Here is a 20378-nt window from a genome sequence, read left to right as displayed (position 1 = left end):
GTCCCAGCTTACATGCAACAACCAGTGTTCTGGGTGCTGCATCCCACGGAGGAGCTTGAGGATCAATGTCCGCGTTGTAAACGGATTGCAGTGTTTTCGCTAAAGATGTATTTGGGGGAGTGGTTTGGGAAGTGGTGGAGGTTCGATACGCGGAGAGGGGTGTGGGTGAGGAATCGAATGGTGAGGAGGAAGGGGGGAATGGGGTGGGGGGCGTGGATTTGGGATTGGGTTTGTTGGGGTGGGAGGAGGAGGGTTTTGTCAAGGCAGTGTAAGAGGTGCAGAAGTTGTTTTGGAGGCTGACCATGGGATTGTGAGTGGTGCTGGGTTGTGGAAGACGGAATATATGTTGCATGTCAGAGGCCCTGGGAAGCAAATGATGTGTTTGGCATATAGTCTGTGGTAATTCAGTTGGTATTCTGTCGTGCGAGTTACAAACAGAAGTTCCTTTCTTGAAATCTACCTTTCGACCTAATACTAGCTGAATATGCATTTAACCGTCATATGCTCAAATTTAGTAAGGTCACAGAAAACCACAGTAGTGCGGTGCCACATTAGAAGTAGTAATATTTGAAGGGTCACTCGATATTCAATGAACATTCACCGCTCAGGAGAAGCGGACGAGCCTCTTGAAATAACGTCAACGCCTCCCCAAACAAAAATTCAAATCATAGATAAAATTCTTCCAAGACCTTCGCATCCGCACCGATAACTTTGATAAGATGGAAGTCACCGCTGGACATACACAAAATGAAAGTCAACCTGAAATGGCTCTTGCTGATCAACATGTTGTGGACGCAAACTGCACAGGTAACCCATATCCGCATACCGATACGTAAACAACTGACAGATTGCGCCAGCTACCACGATCTCTCCACCCACAGAAGACATCATAACCGGCATCATACCCGAAATTCTCCTGCACATCTTCGAAGCTGGCGATCTCGACGCGTCTCACTGCTTGGGACTGACCTGCAAGAAGATGTACAAAATTGGCAAGAAGCACCGCACGATCTTGGAAGAGAACCGCGTCAAAGAGGAAGGATACGGTGTACTCAAGCCTAGGCTTCCTCCTCGATTTACGTTTGGTATTGACGACGATGAACTCAAGCCAGGATGGCAGGTAGATGATCAACTGCAAGGTCCTTTCGACAAAAAAAGCCAACTCCCAGCACTTTTGAAGGAGTGGATTGGTCCCAACCACGTCTACGACCCAGATTTTATGAAAACTTTCGTCCGAAAAGAGTCATTCGCCATCGCAAAGTTAGGGTACATGTTGGCCGTTACAGTATCTATGGTTCGTCTTATGGACGAGGAAGAGATTGAGCTCAGAGCAAGACAAGCCGCTGATGTCTCCGTTGGCAACGAACTGGAGGAATAGATCGTGTTCCGTGACAAATCTGTTGCGAGCACAGAATGCTTGCGAGAAGTGCTCATCGAGACGAAGACAGAAGCTGGCCGGGCGCGGTTGCAGAAGGAAGCAGAGGGGATTTATCAGCTGCCGAAATGTGGACGTGCTTACAGAGTGATTAAAGCGTTAGCAAAAGAGTTGCAACATGGGAGATAATGAGCTGATACTATAATAACAGAGTGTTATAGGCATATTTCCGATGAAGAATAGAAATAGGGTAAGTGATGATCGGTGGTCTTTTTAACAAATGTCAAAACTACGACCACAACGTCTTTACATAGTTACGTCGGAAACCAATAAATTATACTAAGGTCATACGAACCATCGCGGGAAGTTACTGTTGCTAGGTAGGAAGTATGTCTAGAAATGCTACTGCCTCAAAGTTAATTATCCAACCAAATCTATAATAACCAGAAAATACCGTTACTTCTTGTTCCGTGATGTAACTTACCTATGTAGTATGCCCACCTAGGGTACCTACGTAGTAACCTACGATCCATGCGGAGCACCGTACGGGACGGCCCGCCGCACCCAACATGCAGTGGCGGGAAAGCTCGAACTGTCGACGACGACATAGCTTTGGCTGATCGATCACAGAGAGAAACACGACGTGCTCCAAAACCAAATCATATGGAACATACCAATTTGTCGTCCAAAGGGAGCCTATCGTCAGTCTGTTTGTCATTAGAAGAGGAAGCCTCGTCCAAGGTGAAGGCCGCAACACCACCAAACAACAAAACTGCACGTATTGGGACTCCCAAAACTGTCAATTATGGCGCCGCCGCAATCAATCAGTATCATCGGCGCGGGCATCGGTGGTCTAACCCTCGCCCGTTGTCTGCTGAAGCGCAACATACCCATCGTTCTGTATGAAAACATGCCATCAGGTACGCGACACAGTTATGCAATTACTCTTCTTCAATCTTCATATCAACCTCTTCTCGATGTCCCGGAAATAGACGAGTCGGCCTTCAAGCGTCGCGTCGCAGTTGATGGCACAATGGGTGGAAATGGTGCTATCAACGCAAAGCTACTGGTTCAGCAGAGCGCTTCAAGCTCAAATTCCTTCCGCGCTCATCGAGGAAAGCTGGAGGAACTGCTTCGTGAGGGCCTCGATGTGCGGTGGGAGCATACCCTGGAGCGGGTCGAGACAATAGATAGCCATGTGGTACTATACTTCCAGAATGGGCAGAATGGGCAGAAAGTACAGAGCGACTGCGTTATTGGCCTGGATGGCATTCATTCCAACACCAGGAAATAAACTCTACCCACGGCTGAGTTCAACATCCTTCCTTTGGTCGCCTTCAATAGGAAGCGACGAGTTGCGCGCGCCTTATTCCACGAAGTCTATGCCCCGGTAATGAAGGACTCGAACGTGATTGAGGTGAAGCAAAAGGACAGCATACTCAATATTTCCGTCAACGAGCAAACCCCAGAGCAATTCAGCGTGTCCTGGGTTTATTCCAGACCATCTCGAGGCGCATCCGATGCTCTCCACAAACCAAATCGACCTCTCTCTAGCGCCACCGCCATACCAGCGGAGTTCTATCAAGAAATTGGTGCGCTAGAAGATCTTTCACAACCATTCAAGGAAATATTCAACGCGAATAAATTGAGGTCGGAGCGTGTGCTACACTGGCTAATGCGAACGATTCTGGTCAGCTTGTCTGAACTGCAAGAGCTGGGAAGGGAAGGGGTGTTTTTTATGGAAGACGCAGTTCATGCTGAGCCGATCATAGGCGGAAATGGTGCGAATGCGGCTATTAGAGACGGTGTAGGACTTGCGGAGTGTATTTCTGAAGATGGGACGACCGGTGTTTTGAAGTGGTATGACACGCAGTATGGAAGATGGAAAGAGGGGGTTGATGAGAGTGAGAAAATGATTGCGAAAGTTCACTCTGAGCCTACGTCAGTTTTATGAAAGAACTGGAGTTCAAATTGTCATTTTATATCGTGTACGTTACCTCTGAAGTCAAGGGGAGTAAATACCCATGGAAGGTGTCCATCAATGTATCCTCCTGCATTTTTGGTGTTCATCTAGTAGTTTGAGTTCTAAGGAGGCAGATAGCTGACAGGTACCTGCCGGAAGTGATATATCCTTTCAGTGGTATAGAGACGGAAGAGCTGCTGTTCTGGAATAGAAAACAATCCGTCGTCCTAACATAAGTGGAAATCGTCCTTCAGTTTTTTGCTAGGAAGTTGATATGTGGAGGTGGCCTATGTTGAACAAGATAAAGTACAAGCCGACGGTATTCGAGAAAAGACTAAATAAATGATGTAGCGGTAAAGTGAGTTCCTACATATGGAGAAGAAATTGACTTGGGAGTCACGCGATCGTCACCCAACCAAAGTCATGTGATCATATGAACACACTGGGCAATTGCATCTCGCCCAAACCAACAACACCAACACGCCACGCAATCAATCGCACATCTTCTCGAAACACGATCCTCGAAATACGACCCGGATGTCGCGAATATAGATGGACCTTTGGAAGCATGAATATGGTCGGCGCGCGCTTATGCCGACTTCACATGCCCCTTTCTTCGCAGCCGCGAATGGAGAAGATCAGTCTGATCAGCCCTTCAAACGTCCTCGGGAGTTGAACGGCAGGACGCTCACAATGATCTGCGTCGAGCCCTTGGCTTCAATGACGTAGGTTACATTGTCTCGAACATCTGGCGATCTTGCCGTTGTTGCATTTCTCATCTCCTCTCTTTTTGGCTGTGTGAGGCTGATGATACTTTCTAAATTGGGTGATTATTGGGCGACAGCGAGATGAGCTGCAACACCAACAGTGGAGTGCAGCAGCGGGAGCGTGGCGCTGACATTTTGGGAGGATTCTTCGCGCCACACGCTTCTCGCGCGCTCAGTGGGCGCTCACACGCTCTGACCAATAGTAAGGCCACTCCTAGTCCCTACGTACGTTTCAGGTATACGGCTAACTCGCAGATCTCAATCACCCCTCCACTCTTCGGTGCAATTATTCGACTCGTTTGGGTGCAAAACCCCTCGCACAAGCCGCTCAAGGGACCGCAAAAGGCACGAAACTCCTTCGAACATGACCGGGTTGGGTCTTATTGCGGAGTCCAGTAGGGATAACCTAATCGGTGGGAGCCTTAGCGTCTACTCGACGATCCCCTCGGATGGATTCTTTGATAAAGATTGCAATCTACTCGAATACAGCTCTCCGTCTTACGCAAAATTTCACTTCATTTCTGTCACTTTGAATTTCCTATGTCAACCACGTTTTTATTTCAGTTCTCAGCAAGTTCATTACCTCTGATGAAGCAAATATGCTTAAATCAGTATCCCAACCCAGGATAGTTACCTTGTATGGCAGAGGAAGTGCAAGAAAGCTACACAGCAGGCTTAATGTCTTGGTGGCTGCTTTTCTTCTATCCTGCTTGGCCTACACATTCATTTTTGACAGTTTCAACCTTCCACTCGGCTCGGCATGCGACACCATCTCTAAAGACTTGTCGAAACCGAGGATAGATGCCGGGAACTCCACGCTTGGGGTAAGTGATTCGATAATTCTGAGAAGATCCCGCTGACCATAGCTAGTTCTCAAGCATACTGGCTCTTTCTGTGAAGCCAAGCTGGAGATCCCGCGGACTTTTAGCATCCGCGGAATACAGTGGATTAGATATCCAAATTCCAAAACAACCTTTTATTGCACCTGAATTAGTGGAGGCATTTAAAAACATTCCGTCAAAGACTGGAAAGCAACCCTCGTCCGGATCCGCCTATGCATGGCTTGCACACCTCGATCTTATCAAACATGCAGTTACCAATAACATGGAGACGGTTTTGATTGTGGAGGATGATGTCGACTGGGACGTCAACATCAAGACTCAGATGCAGTTGATTTCTGATAATTTGCGAAAGCTTACAGATATAAACAACACAGACAAGAGTCCATATGGCCAAGCATGGGATGTTCTGTGGATTGGTCATTGCGGGGAACATACATCTGTTGATACCCCTCGGATCGAGTTCTCAGATGCCACCGTACCACCTCGAAATACCTATACCGGATGGGCAAACAAGTATATGTATAACATCGACGCCGGTAAACGGGCAATCCAGATCGGAGTCAACCCCGTCTGTTCTTTTGGTTACGCTTTGACGCTCAAAGGAGCAGAGAAAGTTCTGGACTGGGCCGGAAAAGGAGGAAACGAAGCCTTCGACATTCGGATGCTTCAAGGATGCCAAACCAAGGACCTCAAATGTTTAGTTGTCAACCCGGAAGTCATGCATCACTATCAACCACCGAAGGAGTTGGGATATACCAGTCTGGTCGCAGAATCAGATGGCAAAGGTGTTGCTGCCGACGAGGACAAATTTGAGCATGTGATGGGTGGGACAGAAAACATCCGGGAAAGCACAAGGTGCAAAGTCTTGTTCGATACAACTTGTGTGAAGGAGCATAGAGACTATTGGTTCAAGCAGACCTGATTTGGAGGCGGTTCAGATGGAACGAGTGTATTCCGTGGAAATATAATGATAGTCACAGACATCGTCAAGAAGGTATGAGGAAGGCGCTATGCGAAGAGAACATAAGCATTTATATTTTAAGGCGCATTGGGGGAACTCATTTGAATGTCACATAAACCGAACAACTTTTGTTGGCCGTGCCCTTTAGGATCGATTCCCGGGCGTGGTGGATAGGAATTCTCTTGCTCCACCTGAGCTTGTAGGAAATACTCGATGGATAGCGAGCTTGTAAATAGAATGAAAACTAGAAAAAATCAACGTCCAATTACATTAGCCTCCAGGATGAGGGAGTTGGGCTCTGGCCTTTAGTGAGTCTTTCGAGTTTCCGATTCAAGTACATCATAGTGAACGAATCAATTCTCGCCGAAACACTTTGCACGTACGAACAGTATCTCTAATACTCAGTCTAGTAAAAATTGCAGATGCTACTATGCAGATAGTTATCTACAAATTTCCTATGACAATCCCATTCATCACGTGGTCGGCTTAATTGATGCACCATCCTGCCAAGGCTAAAAACAAACATACCAACATCCGGTTGAATCGCAATCCACCCTTACGTCCGCATGCTCTGACACTTCGACCTAAGCTTGCCAACATCGAAATGACGACGATGAATCTCTCGTCTATATATCAAGATGAAGGAAGGTTTGATGGATTAATATTCACCATCATCACCAACCTTCAATTCACCTGCCTCGGTTGCCGAATCAACAACCAACACGCTTGCCCAGGTGACTTCCTAACTTGCTCAAATCCAAACAAAGAGTCCAACATTCAAATTCGACCCCGCAATATCTAAATATCTACAATATCGAAAATCGCAACCGATCTTCAAACACGATCAACCCATCCAAGATGAAGCTCATAGTCGCAGGAGCCACAGGCTTCGTAGGAAGTGAAGTCGTCGCTCAAGCTATCGCTCATAAATCCATCACCTCAGTCATTGCACTTTCGAGAAGACCGCTTTCGGAACCGCCGTTCAACCATCCTAAAGTCAAAGTGGTAGTGCTTGAGGATTTTGAGAAGGGTTATACACCTGAGGTTATTGAGCAGCTTAAGGGTGCTGAGGGTTGTTGTTGGTAGGTCTCACTTGTGCCTTGTACTACATATTGGAGTCACACATATCACGTCCACACATCCATAAAATCAAGTCATGCTTCAAGATCGAGAGCTAACATCCTCACAGGGCCCTAGGAGCCAAATCCACCGGCGGCGACAAAACCCGTCGCGTAAACCTCAACTACGCCCTCTCCGCCTGCAACGCCTTCCGCACTCTCCCCCTCTCATCCCCCACAGCCAAATTCCGCCTCGCCTACACCTCCGGCATCATCACGGAGCGCGACCAAGACAAGAACCTCTGGATCATGTCCGACATGCGCAAGATCGGCGGCGAAGCCGAGACCAAGTTGATCGAGTATGCGAAGGAGGCAGACGCTTTCGAGACGTTTATCTTAAGACCTGGAGGCATTAGACCGAAGGAGGGGAAGATGTTGCCGGACTGTATTGTGGGGAGTTTTAATGTTAGGGTGGATGAGGTTGCTGCTACGTTGATTGATTGTGCGGTTAGGGGGGATGAGGGGGGACGGGATACGTTGGAGAATGCTGATATTGCGAGGAGGGGACGAGAGCTGTTGGGGAGGGCAGCGGAGAAGTGAGGGGGGTTTTCATTTTGATTCTGAGGTTTGGGATTTGCATAGCGTTGAGGGAGGGTTTACAGATTTGCATCTGAGATTGGCGTTTGGGGGGAGTACGTTACTTTTCATTCTATTAGGATTGATTAGTTCCGGTTACTTTGCTACATACGTCAGGGATTAAAATGGCGTTGTTTTTCGCTCTGAAAGAAGCGATTAGTTCTAGGTCATCCTCTACATAAGTTGCCTATATCCCAATGAGATATAACACTCTTACGAGTCTCTTCATCTGCTGTTAATTCATTTGCTCGTAAGATGAATGGTCGGATATAACGCCTATAAAAGGTTATTTTCTAACGAATTAGTACCGGATGTTTGAGGGACTCTCATGATCTAACCGTGGACATCTTCTAGATGTCCTGAAACCCATTCGTGAAGGAGCAATGAAAGATAGAAGATGGTCACGCGACCATATCTCGAAGTCGATGAAGCCAGCAATCTAAGTGGGGCCCGGCGAAAATATGCCCCCTGGCCAATGACGATTCTCATATCGCAAGAAGAGCTTCCTGTTTATGCTCTCGATTGACCGTGCCGACTTCCATTCTGCAACAATTATTGTATTATATGTTTTGCTCGTATCGCATTTGATATAATCAGCTATTGCCATACCGTTTAATCGGCTAAGACAGGTTGTTAGTCATAATCTCGAAATCTTCGTCTTAGTTCAGAGGCCGCCCTGATTAGCGCATACAACTTCTTTGATGCAAAAGTGCATGTTTTGACCGGCATCGACTTCTCTCATCCGCAGCATCTTCCTGTGGTATCGCAAGGTGGTAATTGGACACCTACTTCGACCCCCAACAATCCCCAATCATCACATTCACGAGTACAGCGAATCACAAAGCTATCACGATGTCAGCACCGCCTCGAGTCACTGCGACAGCTCCTACATCCTCAGACCAGTCTGAAGATGCCCCGCGTCCGGCCCCAACAGCAATTCAGCCTTCAGACAACCCAATTCTACCCGAAGGGCCGAGCATGACACATAACGCTTCAAAGAAGAAGAGAAATCATAGAGGAGGAAAGAAGAAGAGGACGCGGAAGCAGTCTTTTGCGCTTCCGAATGACGGGGGCTCTGGGTTGCAAGATTCTTCTCGAGGACGTAGAGGCGATGAGGACGAGCAGAATGCTGCGAGAGCTAGCTTTTACAGACTTCAAAATGCCCCAAATAGCAATACGAGTCTTGAGAGTGAGGCGCTATTAGACCATCGGTAAGATACATTGTCTAGTAAACAGAAGTATCGTGCTAATGTGAGTTTCAGTGCGCAACAAAGCCTTCGACCTCGCCGCCAATCTGTTATGGGCTCGAGTGCCTTCGGTGTGCCTATATACGATCCTCCATCCTCCCATCGACCATCCTACCAAAACCCTTTCCACAAGTCATCCGAGAATGTCAATCGAAGACCTAAAACTGCAAACAAAGATAGCGATTCGGATGAAGGTCCTGGCAATGAGCGAACACCTCTTATCTCCTCCTCCACCAAAGCCAAAAGTTCCAATGCTACATATACTTTTGGTGGAGAAGGGGCCTCGAGGCCAACTGCAAGCTCCGGACGACGGCGAAGACCATCAAGCAAGTCTTCTTCAAAGAGTAGACGCAATATTTACGACAAACCAAGTCCTACGTTTCCAAGCCGAAATGAGGCGTATAATGTGAATTATCCCCCTTCGGTGCCTGGCAGCCCGACCCTGAGTGCTTCAAACCGGGATATGAATTTTGGCGATTTGATGGCTCGAGATGAATTCTCAGGTATCAGAGATAATGTTAGTGAGAGTGCGGTTCCAGACGATGACCAGATGTCAAGAAGGAGCATTTCGCCGCGACGAGAAGGCGGCTTGGAACGAAGACATACCATTGCCCTGCAAGCTGAGGAAGATGTATGCTTCCCAATTGAGGACATGTCTGAAGTAGCAGACGATGAGACGCCACATAGAGGCGAAGTAGCTTATAGACGGGAGTCTAGAAGGAGACGGTCCAGATGGCCTGATCTAGCTATGCTTGATGATTGGAGTAGGTTCGAAAAGGAAGGAAGAAGTGATGAGCGAAGAGCAAAGAAGATTACGGAGCCACAACTGATTGGAGGCCGGTTGAGACCGATACATAAAGGTTGGCATCGAGCGGAAGATGATGCGCCTTATCGATTTACCTACTTTAATGAGGAATTTCCAAGCACGATTCACAGTCAGACTATTTCTGAGCTCGTGCAACCTGGAGGCACTTTCCGAGAACTTTTCATTCCAGATCCGCCGGAACTGGAGGATTCTTCTGATTCCGAGTCAGAGGATGAAGGACTACAGCCAAGAACAGACTCTCAATTACGACATGTACAAGGATTTGATGGAGAGTCTCGAGTACCCACGAGACAAAGTTCTCTTTTTGAGCAAAAGCCGGATCATCACAGGCGTAGTGAGTCTGTCAACGGCTCGAAAGATGCTTCAGGAGAGGCCACACCAAATGGGGGTATCAAATCGCCTGAGCCACCAAAGCCTAAAGGAGAAAAGACAAAACGATATGGTGATCGACCAACATGGTGGTTGGATGTACTTTCGCCAACAGATGCTGAGATGAAGGTTATTTCGAAAACTTTCGGCATCCATCCTCTCACAGCAGAAGATATCATGATGCAGGAAGCACGTGAGAAAGTTGAGCTCTTCCGAAACTACTACTTTGTCAACTATCGATCGTTCGAACAGGATATGAATAATGAAGACTTTTTGGAGCCGGTAAATATGTATGTGGTCGTCTTCAGAGAGGGTGTGATCAGCTTCCATTTCTCCATGACGCCACATCCGGCAAATGTTCGACGAAGAGTCCGTCAGCTCAAGGATTTCCTTATCCTTTCCTCTGACTGGATCAGTTACGCCATCATCGATGATATCACCGATGTCTTCGCGCCCCTCATCCAAAACATCGAAGACGAAGTCGACGATATCGACGATGCGATTCTGAAACTGCACTCTCCAGGCTCGGAAGCCAAGCCCTCAAAAGACAACGAAAAAGGATCTGTCTACGGCGATGGCACTTCTGGCGAGAGCGGCGGTGACATGTTACGTCGTGTAGGCGATTGCAGAAAGAAAGTCATGGGTCTATATCGATTACTAGGTAATAAGGCAGATGTCATCAAAGGCTTCGCAAAGCGCTGTAACGAACACTGGGAAATCGCGCCGAGATCTGAGATTGGTCTTTATTTGGGTGATATTCAAGATCACATCGTTACTATGACTGGGAATTTGAGTCACTATGAAAAGTTCGTCCCCCTTTCCCATCCCATCCCAGTTCATCTGTTCTAACCACTGTAATCTAGAATCCTAGCACGCTCCCACGGCAACTACCTAGCCCAAATCAACATCCGCATGAACGAGCGGCAAGAGCAAACCGCCGACGTCCTCGGCAAACTCACGGTGCTGGGCACGATCGTGCTCCCTATGAATATCATCACGGGATTGTGGGGTATGAATGTGTGGGTTCCTGGACAGGAATACGAGGGTGATCTCACGTGGTTTTGGTGTCTTACGGCGGGGTTGTTGGTGTTTGGCATCTCGTGCTTTTTTATCGCGAAGATTGCTTATAGGATTGTGTAGATGGGGAAGTCGAGATAGGGGGTGGATGGGGGAGGGGAGAAGGGAGGTGTATTTGGATTGTGGGGAGGGAAATAGAAAGTAGGTGGAAAGCAAAAGAGGGAAATTGTATATCTAGGTGATTTGGGGAGCAGGGCACGGAAGGAGAGGTGTATATATGGGTATGGTTAATGGGGTTGAAGTAATGTATACTGGTTGGAATAGATGATTGGGTGACAGGTAGATATTGGGAGATGAACATATATTGGTTTCTTGGATTTACTTTACTGACTTCCTCGTGGTGTTGGTGTTTTCTTTGGTTAGCAATTAGTCGACTGGTCACACCGGAATACAAAGCAGGTACATAAATCCATTCCTATGCTTTTACATTCTCCTTAATACTAATGAATCGAAGATCAGGTTCATTCAGATAACAGGGTTTGTAGCTTATTTTAACCGCAAAGATACGTCTACTTAAAAGCTGACTTCCCCTTTTACTTTCTCCGACAAGAACTTACTCTTCGGTGCAATACTCGTCACCATTTGCTCGATACTACTATTGCCCAATATGTGGAAAACCGCGACGTCAGCAGCGATGGCATTACCGAACCAAGCCCTCATCTCGACGGCCGAGAGAGAGTCCAGGCCGTATGAATGCATTGGCTTTACTATATCAAGGCCCTTCTTGTCGACAGCTAACGTTTTCGAAAGTTTATCCAGCAACGCGCTCAAGATAATCTCGCGAACCTCCTTCATTGATTGTGCCGCCATGATCGTATCTCGATAGTTGTTGATTTCCTGATCATGTTGTTGGTCTCTGGTTTCCTGCTCGGACATCTGGAATAGATGTCTAAACAAGGGACGCCGTAGTAGAATTGTGCCTTCACTCCCACGGAACTTGTTTGCACGAAGAGCATCAACCCCTATGATCTCTTGAGCAGCTTGCAATGACTGAGTATTGTCGCACGCCAGGTCTAGCATCGCAAGTATATCCTTTTTCGTTACCCCGCCATAATATTCAATACCAAGGGCATCGGTCAAGTCCTCTTCAGCAACATGACCTACATCGGAAATGATCCCGAGGTCGAGAGAAAGAGCTTTCTCTCCGCTGTTGACGCGGTGAGCTGCTAGCGCATCCTGGAACGTGTTTCCTGCGGCGTAGTTTGATTGGAATAGCGTGCCGACTATCCCAGCAGCTGAAGATAGAAGCACGAAAAAGTCGAGACCGGTAGGGAGGAGTTTATGGAGATTCCAAGAGCCGTCAACTTTCGGCTTGGTGGCTTCTGCCATATCTTCTGCTGTCATCGATTCGAATAGAGTATCCTTTTGCGAGGTTAGCTGGGTCTTTATTTCAATTTAAGGCAATGAATCACTCACCCTTAACACCATCGATGCTTGAATACATCCCTTTATTGGCGGTATGCTACCACAAGCCTGAAGAGCATTCCTCAATGAAGTCTCGAAGCTGATATCGCACGGCGGTGTATAGACCTGGATACCCTTATTTCGGAATCCTTCCAGCATACTCCTGGCAGCTTCACTGTGATTTTTACTTCGAGAGAGAAGTATCAAATTCTTTGCACCGTTATCTACCATCCACTGAGCTATACTTCTTCCGATTCCTCCAAGACCTCCAGCGATCAAATACGTAGCAGCTGGATCAAATTTGCATTTCCATTGGCTACTGGGTGCAACCTATATTCATGTCAGTATCGAACGGTTGGCGGTTGGGGCTGGAGGGTATGTACCATAACCTTGTCATCTGGATTAATGTGGATAACGATCTTTCCACAGCTATTACCACTCTCTAGATATCTAAACGCCTCTACTATCTCAGTGCCCTGATATTCATGTAAAGGTGTTGGGATCGTCACAAGACCATCTACAAGAAGCTTCATGGTGGTTTCAAAGACACTTTTCGCAGTTTCTGGAAAATGCCACATTTGAAAGAGGTCGAAGCTCGAAAATGTAGCGCCCTGAGAGAAAGGGAACATCGGAAGAGTCCCAAAGTTGTGGATATCTCTTTTTCCCATTTCGATGAACCGACCGAATGGTGCAATACATTCCCAGGTACGTTGAAGAGCCGCACCTGAGAGGGAGTTGATAATCACATCCACCCCACGGCCACCTGTAAGAGCCATAATCCCATCGGCAAAGGACAAGTTCCTGCTGGAGAAGATTCGTTGCGGGGAGATGTCGTACTTGTCAATTAGGAATTGCTTCTTTGCCTCCGAGCTCACGGTAGCGTATATAGTGGCGTCGAGAAGCTTCGCTAATTGTATACAAGCTTGTCCAAGGCCGCCGGAACCTGAATGTACAAGAATACTTTCTTTGGGTTTCATGGATGCAAGTCTGTATATGGCGTGATATGCAGAATTGTATGTAATCGGAAATGCAGCTGCTGTCTCGAAAGACATGGAATCCGGGATCTTCAGTGCCGCGTTCCACTTGCATCGAACAACCGTTTGGAAGCAACCTGCTTTGATGCAAGCTACTCTGTCACCCGGTTTGACTTCATTTGCGATATCTGATCCGACATTGAGAACAACGCCCGAGCATTCGAACCCGAAGTGCGAAGCGGGCTCTTGTCCCAAGGCGATCAACACATCCCGAAAATTAAGCCCCATTACCTTGACTTGAACTTCAATCTCGTCGGGTCCCAGTGGGACTGCGAAGCTCGTCACTTCGTCAATGTATTGGAATGAATCCAGCATTCCTGGCCGTGCGACACTCAGCTTCAATCGTCGCGACGGCTCTTGTCCGAGTGTTTGGATATAGGCAGATTGCTCTGTAGTTTTGTTTGAGATGACTTGGTTCATTTGACTCTCGACCAGACGATTGATGTTGAACGCTCCATCTTTCTCCAAGAACTCCGGTTCGTATTCGTCTAGCGATGCTTCAAACGTTGCCATTGTTATGCTGGACAACGCTTCGAGTGTCGGAGTAGCACAATGCCAGTCCCCCATCATGATATTGACGAACTTCGTCTGCGGATTCTCAGCCCTCATACATCTGATGAAACCAGTTGCCATGTTTTCCAGCAGCTGTGGCCCGGATTCGTTGGAAGCCTGGGATCCTATCCAAACAATTGTTTCGGCATTTGAAATTACTTTTCGTAGCGTATCAAGGCGTTGGTCTGATATTTGGTACAAGAAGTGCTCCCCAACTTCTAGCAGTGATATCCATAGATTGTGGCAGTTATAGTCGTTATCCCCGACATTCTCCAGCGAAACAATATCGCATCTCGCCGACGACTCCCTAAAGAGGTCCTGAAGCTTCTTCGCAATTTCGTTTTGTGATATAGATCTAAAGTTTATCAAAATTCCAATATTTGCATCGTTCTGGGTAGTTCCGTCAAGAGTTGCTGCTGCTGTTGCTACCATCCCACTGAACGGCTCAAAATCTTCATGGAGTGGAAAGGCAACGTCAATGCCAGTAAATCCAGAATCCTTTAGATACTCATCCCAAACGATTCTTGGTACCGTGGGTCCCCATTTCCTCACATCCTCGGTGCCTAAAGAAAATATCAGCAACTTCCTAGTAATTTTATCACGCGACTCACCAAGCCACCATCCAGGCAGTAAACCGAATATGAAACTCGAAACCGGTTCGTTTATGTCAGTGTATTCATACATTAGAAGTTTTCCTCCTCTATACGACAATTAGCTCAGTTCTAGCTGTTGATCCTTTTAAACATACGGTTTGAGAAGAATACGTGCATTGTTGAGAGTGTTTTTGAGACTTGCTGTTGCATGCAACACCTTAAAAGAACTGCAATTAGTGTTTGTGCTTTTGCAGCATCACGGGTATCTTGCACTTACATTTGAAGCCACGATCACGTCGTATCTTCCAGCCTCAAACCCCTGGTTCCGAGGATCCCTCTCAATATCCAACTGCTTGTATACCATTCGACTACCACGAGTGCGGAACTTCTCTTCAGCAGCCTGGAAAAAACTTGGTGCAATATCAGTAAAGGTGTATTCGGAAAAAAGACAAGTCCCAGTGCTCGTAAGTGTGTTAATGACTCCCTGTGTGGCTCCTCCTGTTCCTGCACCCAACTCAAGAATCTTCATATTCGGAGTTTTGTGGGCAAGCAATTCCACATAACCGAGAAGACTTTGGAAAGTGACAGATTCATGCATATAAGCATATAATTTGTTGATCAACCCATCTTTGAACATGAGTTCAAGCGGGTCAAGCTTGCCGGTCAGAACGGAGAATAGGTTCATGAGTACGTTGACTAAGACCATTCCCTCGGGATTCTGGCCCGCAACAGTGACGCACAGGTCTTCAAACTCTCCATCTGTCAAAGTCATGCTTTGAAGGAGTTCCTTCTTGGGGTAGGCTGCAAGCCGTCGTTCTCCTAGCTTCAGATATTTTTCGAGATGAGGTTTTGAGTGTGGTAACATGTCCGGGTTCTTTGCGTACTCTCGAGCAACTCTTTCCCAGCCCATGTGGACGAGTAAGCTTCTGTCTTCTATTGTGCTGAGCCATTGGACATTATTGATCACTTTGTCAGTACAGTACGATATGAGCTTTTCTTGACTGAGGAATCTATGATCGGGTTTCCATTCCATGTTGTAGCAAAATCTCTTATGCTTTTCCAAGTCATTGGGGCTCGTTGGGGATGATTCAGTAGTCACCGTCGCTTGGAATTCTCCATGTGCAGCAAGACTTTTTCGGTCCCCTTGGAGAATAATGATGTTTGATCGTGCCTGTCGAAACCCTTGTGACTGGCCTTTGACGTACAAGTGCATTGTCGAAGTGGAAGGTTTAGAATTTATGTCTGCAGAAATCCAAAATTTGCGACAAATTGTCGGGACCATCGTGGGTAGTTTTTCAGCCCCGCCGTTTGTATTTGCTAACAGAGATAGCTGAAGAAATGAGTCCAAGACTGTGGGGTGTATGAGATAGTCTTCGAGTTGCCAGTCTAGAAGGTTTATAATAGCAACTGCTTCCTTGTCATCGTTGTGCTTCAATTCCTTTAGAGACTGAAATTTAGGTCCAAAATTGTAACCGTACGCCACCATTCGGGCATAAAATTCCTTCGAAGATAATGACAAGGTGCATCTAGCTTTGCGCTCAGTGCATTCTTTCTCATAGGATTGCGTGACGCACTCTAACGCGGGTCCCTCATCAAAACTGCTGCTCTCGTTTATGAATTCGATACTGATATGCCCATCACAAATTTCTGACCATGCTCGGTCTTCGTAAGCGCAGATACGAAACGAGCTTCTTGTTAGGCCCGCTCTCTCAACTCCGGGTTTCAAGTATACTTGTATCTCGACTCCTTCGTCGTTTGGGAGTATTACTAATGGTCTTTTGAAAGAAACATCGGCAAATTCGTACCCTTTCGCTTTTCGGGTGCTGTCCGAAAGTTGTCGAGAAGCCTCAAGTGCCATCACAAGCATACCAGCAGCGGGCAATAAGTCAGTATTGTTTACCTTTAAAACAGTTAGATAGATTCTCCCTGTTGGTAATAGATGGGTAGACAAACATTGTGATCCCTAATCCAAGGATAATCTGATGCTCTGATAATATTACGCCATCTTGGCTCTAAGGGATTCCAGTCTTCCACTCTCTTACCGAGAAGCTTCTGAGCTGGATACTGGAATCGAGAGTTCCTGTCGATCCTGCTTTCGAACCAATACTCCTTTTCGTGTTCGAAAGGATAGGATGGCAAATTAACCAACATTCGAGGTGGTGGAGCGCCCTCTTTCCGGTTAACCATATTAATGTCCACACTATGACCCCAACAATAAACCTCTCCAGCAGCGCGGAGAGAAGTATCCAATGCGCACTTATGACGCATGAGTATGGAAGTGTACTTTGCGCCACTTTCTTTTGATTTAGAAACCAAGAAGTCATGTACGGCACTTTTCAGTGTACAGTGAGGGCCAATTTCTAAGAAGTTTAGATTGTGCTCTTCTTTTGAGTGCCCGTTGACCACTTGAAAGTTTGGTAGACTCTCCATGGCTTGTAGAAACCGAACAGGCGAAACCATGTTATCCACCCAGTATTGTGGGTTGGAGGCTTCAGTTGCACAAATTTGAGAGCCTCTCAAGGAGGATATCATCGCTATATCAGGATATAATGGGGTCCCAGGCGATATCGAGTGGATTAGTTTATTGTACTGTGCTGAAATTTCATTCATCCGAGGCGAATGGTATGCGATATTGACTGGGAGTCTTCTCGCAAAAACATTTTCTTTTTCAAGGAACACTTGAAAAGCTTCAAGGTCTGCTTTATCTCCTGAAATTGTTGTACTTGTCGGGCTATTGTAACAAGCGATATAAATGTATCGGTCGCGGTGTTCTGGCAACTGGAAATACATTTTGACTCGGGGACCTGAAAGGCCGACGGCTAGCATTGACTCAGGTTTATCTCCCTGCTTCAGTAATGTCACTTGACCTCGATGATAGGCAATGGCACAAGCGGATTCATGTGAGATTCCTCCGGCTACGTATGCGGCGGCTATCTCGCCTGATGAATGGCCGAGGACATACTTCGGTTTGATTTTCCAGCTTACAAGCAACTGTAGTATAGCAATCTGGAGAGCTGTGCACACGGGCTGACTGACTACGGCTTCATTGAGCCTAGTGCTTTTTTCATCTTTCAAAAGTTCCTCTGGCAAAGGTTAGCTATTTTCCGTGATAAAAATTCGGTATAAAGAAGTTTTACTGACCAGTGATTGACCATTGGCAGCCTAGGGCATGTAGGAATGCCTCTGAGGTCTGTATACTGTTTAAGAACACTTGATGAGACAGAAGTTTGCGACCCATAGCATACCAAGCTGCCCCTTGTCCTGTGAAAATGAAGCACAGTTTTGGTACTTCTAATGACTTGACCTTGGCAAGGGCATTGTTTGACAGAGTCTTTTTGAGATCATCTATCGAGTTTGACGACGAGAATAACTTCCATGGCAAGGAGGTCCTCTTTTCGGAGAGGGTGAAGGCTAGATTTCTCAAGTAGGAATTGTCTCCGTGTTGTGGCAATGACTTGAAGTAAATTTCTACCAAGCATTGTAGGCTCGCTTCACTCGCTGCGGAAAATACAAATAACTGCCTTTCGAGTTCCTCTTCTGAGTCGTCGCCATGGTGGTTATGGGAAACACCATTGGTAATGCCATTCGGAATCTTCTGATGAAACCCGTTAAGCCGACTACATGGCGATGGTGATATTACTGTTGAGTGATTTCCATCAATCTGGTGATGTTTCAAGTAATGGTAGGCGTCGTCAAGTACGGCGTGGGCATTGGCGCCGCCGAACCCGAAAGAATTAACCGAGGCTCTTCGCACTCCATCTACTGGCCAGGACTTTGGCTTAGTTGGAAACTCCAACATCATTAGCAATTGCCTCCGGTATCGTTACGACTAAACTCACTTCAATTCTTAGATGGTCAACATCAATGCTGGGATTTACCCTCTCAAACCAAATGTTTGGTGGTATAACCCCCTTTTCGAGAGCGAGGATTGTTTTTATTAAGCCTGCCACGCCACTTGCCCCTTCCAGATGACCTATTTCAGAAAAATTTAGTATAAGACGTCCAAATAACTTGGGGAGAACGTACCTATGTTTGTTTTTACTGCTCCAATCAATATTGGAACATCATTTTTACGTGAGTCTCTGAACACGTTCCCGATGGCAGTAGCTTCCGTGGGATCCCCTAGTGTTGTACCGACTCCGTGGGCTTCCACGAATGCAGTCTTGCCCATGTCCAGAGAAGCGGAGGCGTATGTGTCGCGTATCATGTCTTCTTGAGCACTTTGGCTTGGCTGAGTAATTCCTGGAGTATGTCCGTCTTGATTCACTCCTGTCGCTCTGACCACTGCCCTGATAGTATCACCATCTCGTATCGCCTTTGATAGAGCTTTCACTATGACAACCCCTATTCCTTCACCGCGGCCATAACCATTTGCGCGCTCATCAAAAGCATAGCTAGTACCATCTGGGGAGAGGAACCCAAGGTCTGCTAGGTCTTGTGTGGTACCTGGATTTAGCATTACATTGCTTCCACCCACTATACCCTGAAATCAATTAGCTTTTTGCACGGCTGCTGATAAGTAAAGACTTACCATTTCGGTTTCTCCGGAGCGAATGCTTTGGCATGCAAGATGGAATGCGTACATGCTACTGTAAGATCGTTAGTCGTCGAACAAAATCGATATAGCAGAAATCAGAAGGCTGGAAGTAGAGAAAACCCTCGTATTGTTACTTATGGCTTACCTTGAGCAGGCAGTATCTACTGCTAGTGACGGCCCTCTGAGATCGTAAAACCAACTGATACGATTTGCCAGCATTGATGTTGCCGCTCCCGAAGACTTATACTTGCTCGACAGCTGGGGATCTCGGCCGAGAATCTTCTCATATTCTCCCAAGAAAGACCCAATAAAAACTGAAGTTGAAGATTCTTTGATTTGTTGCATTTTAAGTCCACCTAAAATTGTATCAGATCGTATATAGCTATGTAGTTTGTCAAGAGGGATGATTTACTGTTTTCAATTGCCTCATAGGTGACTTCCAAGAGCCACCTTTGCATAGGGTCCATAGAGATTACCTCCGCTTCTGTAAATGAAAAGAAGGATGCATCAAACGTGGAAATATTCTCTTTCATAAAATGACCTTGGGTGACATTGATCTAATTCAACTGTTCAAATTTTGTTCTAAGAACACTCAGGACTTTGGATTTAGCTTACTTTGCCAGCTTGCTTGATTCCATCAATGTAATATCTATCCTTTGGAACTTCCGTTCTTGCACTTTTCCCTTTCATGAGCATTTCCCAAAATTCAGCCGGTGAACTGGCATCTTGGGGGAATCTAAGTGATAAACCAATGACGGCGACGGCTTCGGAATCTGCCACCTTACCAAAAAGGCTCCCATTCATGTTTTGGGCCTTCTTGCAATCAGTATGCTGCTTCATTGCTCTGAGATATAATACTTCGAGAATAAAAGATCGTTTTAAAATTGAAAATAGTCTTGAACGATAAACTGGGATCTATTTTGGTGACGTTAAAAGATCGAAACTGAATTCTTGCGAAAGGAAAATGTTTTGGCAACCAGGCAGTATTTTACTAGGTAATTCCTGTCTCTAGATCGACATTGGACTAACACCAATGGCAAGTAGAGACGAGTTACGAGTCAAGGTAACCATACACAGCCGCAAGTAAGTTGGTCACCACACACACCGGCATTCTCAGGGTTTCATTCTGAAAATGCG

At 46.5% G+C, this 20378-nt stretch overlaps 7 protein-coding genes across 7 annotated transcripts; 6 read left to right on the top strand and 1 right to left on the bottom strand.

Annotated features, from left to right (window-relative positions):
* Nucleotides 1-719: 719 nt before the first annotated feature.
* On the top strand, nucleotides 720-1378 carry GLAREA_02169 (uncharacterized protein; the record flags this gene model as incomplete). Its single annotated transcript, XM_008089385.1, has 2 exons — nucleotides 720-807; nucleotides 858-1378. 2 exons carry the CDS (start codon nucleotides 720-722, stop codon nucleotides 1376-1378), a joined length of 609 nt encoding a protein of 202 aa, XP_008087576.1.
* Nucleotides 1379-2180: 802 nt separating this feature from the next.
* Nucleotides 2181-2669, top strand: GLAREA_02168 (FAD/NAD(P)-binding protein; the record flags this gene model as incomplete). Its single annotated transcript, XM_008089384.1, has 1 exon — nucleotides 2181-2669. One exon carries the CDS (start codon nucleotides 2181-2183, stop codon nucleotides 2667-2669), a length of 489 nt encoding a protein of 162 aa, XP_008087575.1.
* A 99-nt stretch (nucleotides 2670-2768) lies between these two features.
* On the top strand, nucleotides 2769-3574 carry GLAREA_02167 (uncharacterized protein; the record flags this gene model as incomplete). Its single annotated transcript, XM_008089383.1, has 2 exons — nucleotides 2769-3316; nucleotides 3484-3574. The coding sequence occupies 2 exons, from the start codon at nucleotides 2769-2771 to the stop codon at nucleotides 3572-3574; spliced, it is 639 nt and encodes a 212-aa protein (XP_008087574.1).
* Nucleotides 3575-4704: 1130 nt separating this feature from the next.
* GLAREA_02166 (uncharacterized protein) lies at nucleotides 4705-5869 on the top strand (the record flags this gene model as incomplete). Its single annotated transcript, XM_008089382.1, has 2 exons — nucleotides 4705-4929; nucleotides 4976-5869. 2 exons carry the CDS (start codon nucleotides 4705-4707, stop codon nucleotides 5867-5869), a joined length of 1119 nt encoding a protein of 372 aa, XP_008087573.1.
* Nucleotides 5870-6766: 897 nt separating this feature from the next.
* GLAREA_02165 (NAD(P)-binding Rossmann-fold containing protein) lies at nucleotides 6767-7566 on the top strand (the record flags this gene model as incomplete). Its single annotated transcript, XM_008089381.1, has 2 exons — nucleotides 6767-6990; nucleotides 7098-7566. 2 exons carry the CDS (start codon nucleotides 6767-6769, stop codon nucleotides 7564-7566), a joined length of 693 nt encoding a protein of 230 aa, XP_008087572.1.
* An 888-nt stretch (nucleotides 7567-8454) lies between these two features.
* Nucleotides 8455-11184, top strand: GLAREA_02164 (CorA soluble; the record flags this gene model as incomplete). Its single annotated transcript, XM_008089380.1, has 3 exons — nucleotides 8455-8813; nucleotides 8865-10850; nucleotides 10908-11184. 3 exons carry the CDS (start codon nucleotides 8455-8457, stop codon nucleotides 11182-11184), a joined length of 2622 nt encoding a protein of 873 aa, XP_008087571.1.
* A 450-nt stretch (nucleotides 11185-11634) lies between these two features.
* On the bottom strand, nucleotides 11635-20045 carry GLAREA_02163 (Thiolase-like protein; the record flags this gene model as incomplete). Its single annotated transcript, XM_008089379.1, has 14 exons — nucleotides 11635-12483; nucleotides 12538-12855; nucleotides 12909-14674; nucleotides 14723-14811; nucleotides 14860-14921; nucleotides 14982-16604; nucleotides 16658-17787; nucleotides 17846-18494; nucleotides 18544-18677; nucleotides 18731-19187; nucleotides 19236-19293; nucleotides 19387-19597; nucleotides 19654-19798; nucleotides 19857-20045. 14 exons carry the CDS (start codon nucleotides 20043-20045, stop codon nucleotides 11635-11637), a joined length of 7680 nt encoding a protein of 2559 aa, XP_008087570.1.
* Between the last annotated feature and the right edge of the window lie 333 nt (nucleotides 20046-20378).

Source organism: Glarea lozoyensis (assembly GCF_000409485.1).
Source record: "Glarea lozoyensis ATCC 20868 chromosome Unknown GLAREA7, whole genome shotgun sequence".
Lineage (NCBI taxonomy): Eukaryota > Fungi > Ascomycota > Leotiomycetes > Helotiales > Helotiaceae > Glarea > Glarea lozoyensis.
This window is presented reverse-complemented; position numbering and strand designations above follow the sequence as displayed.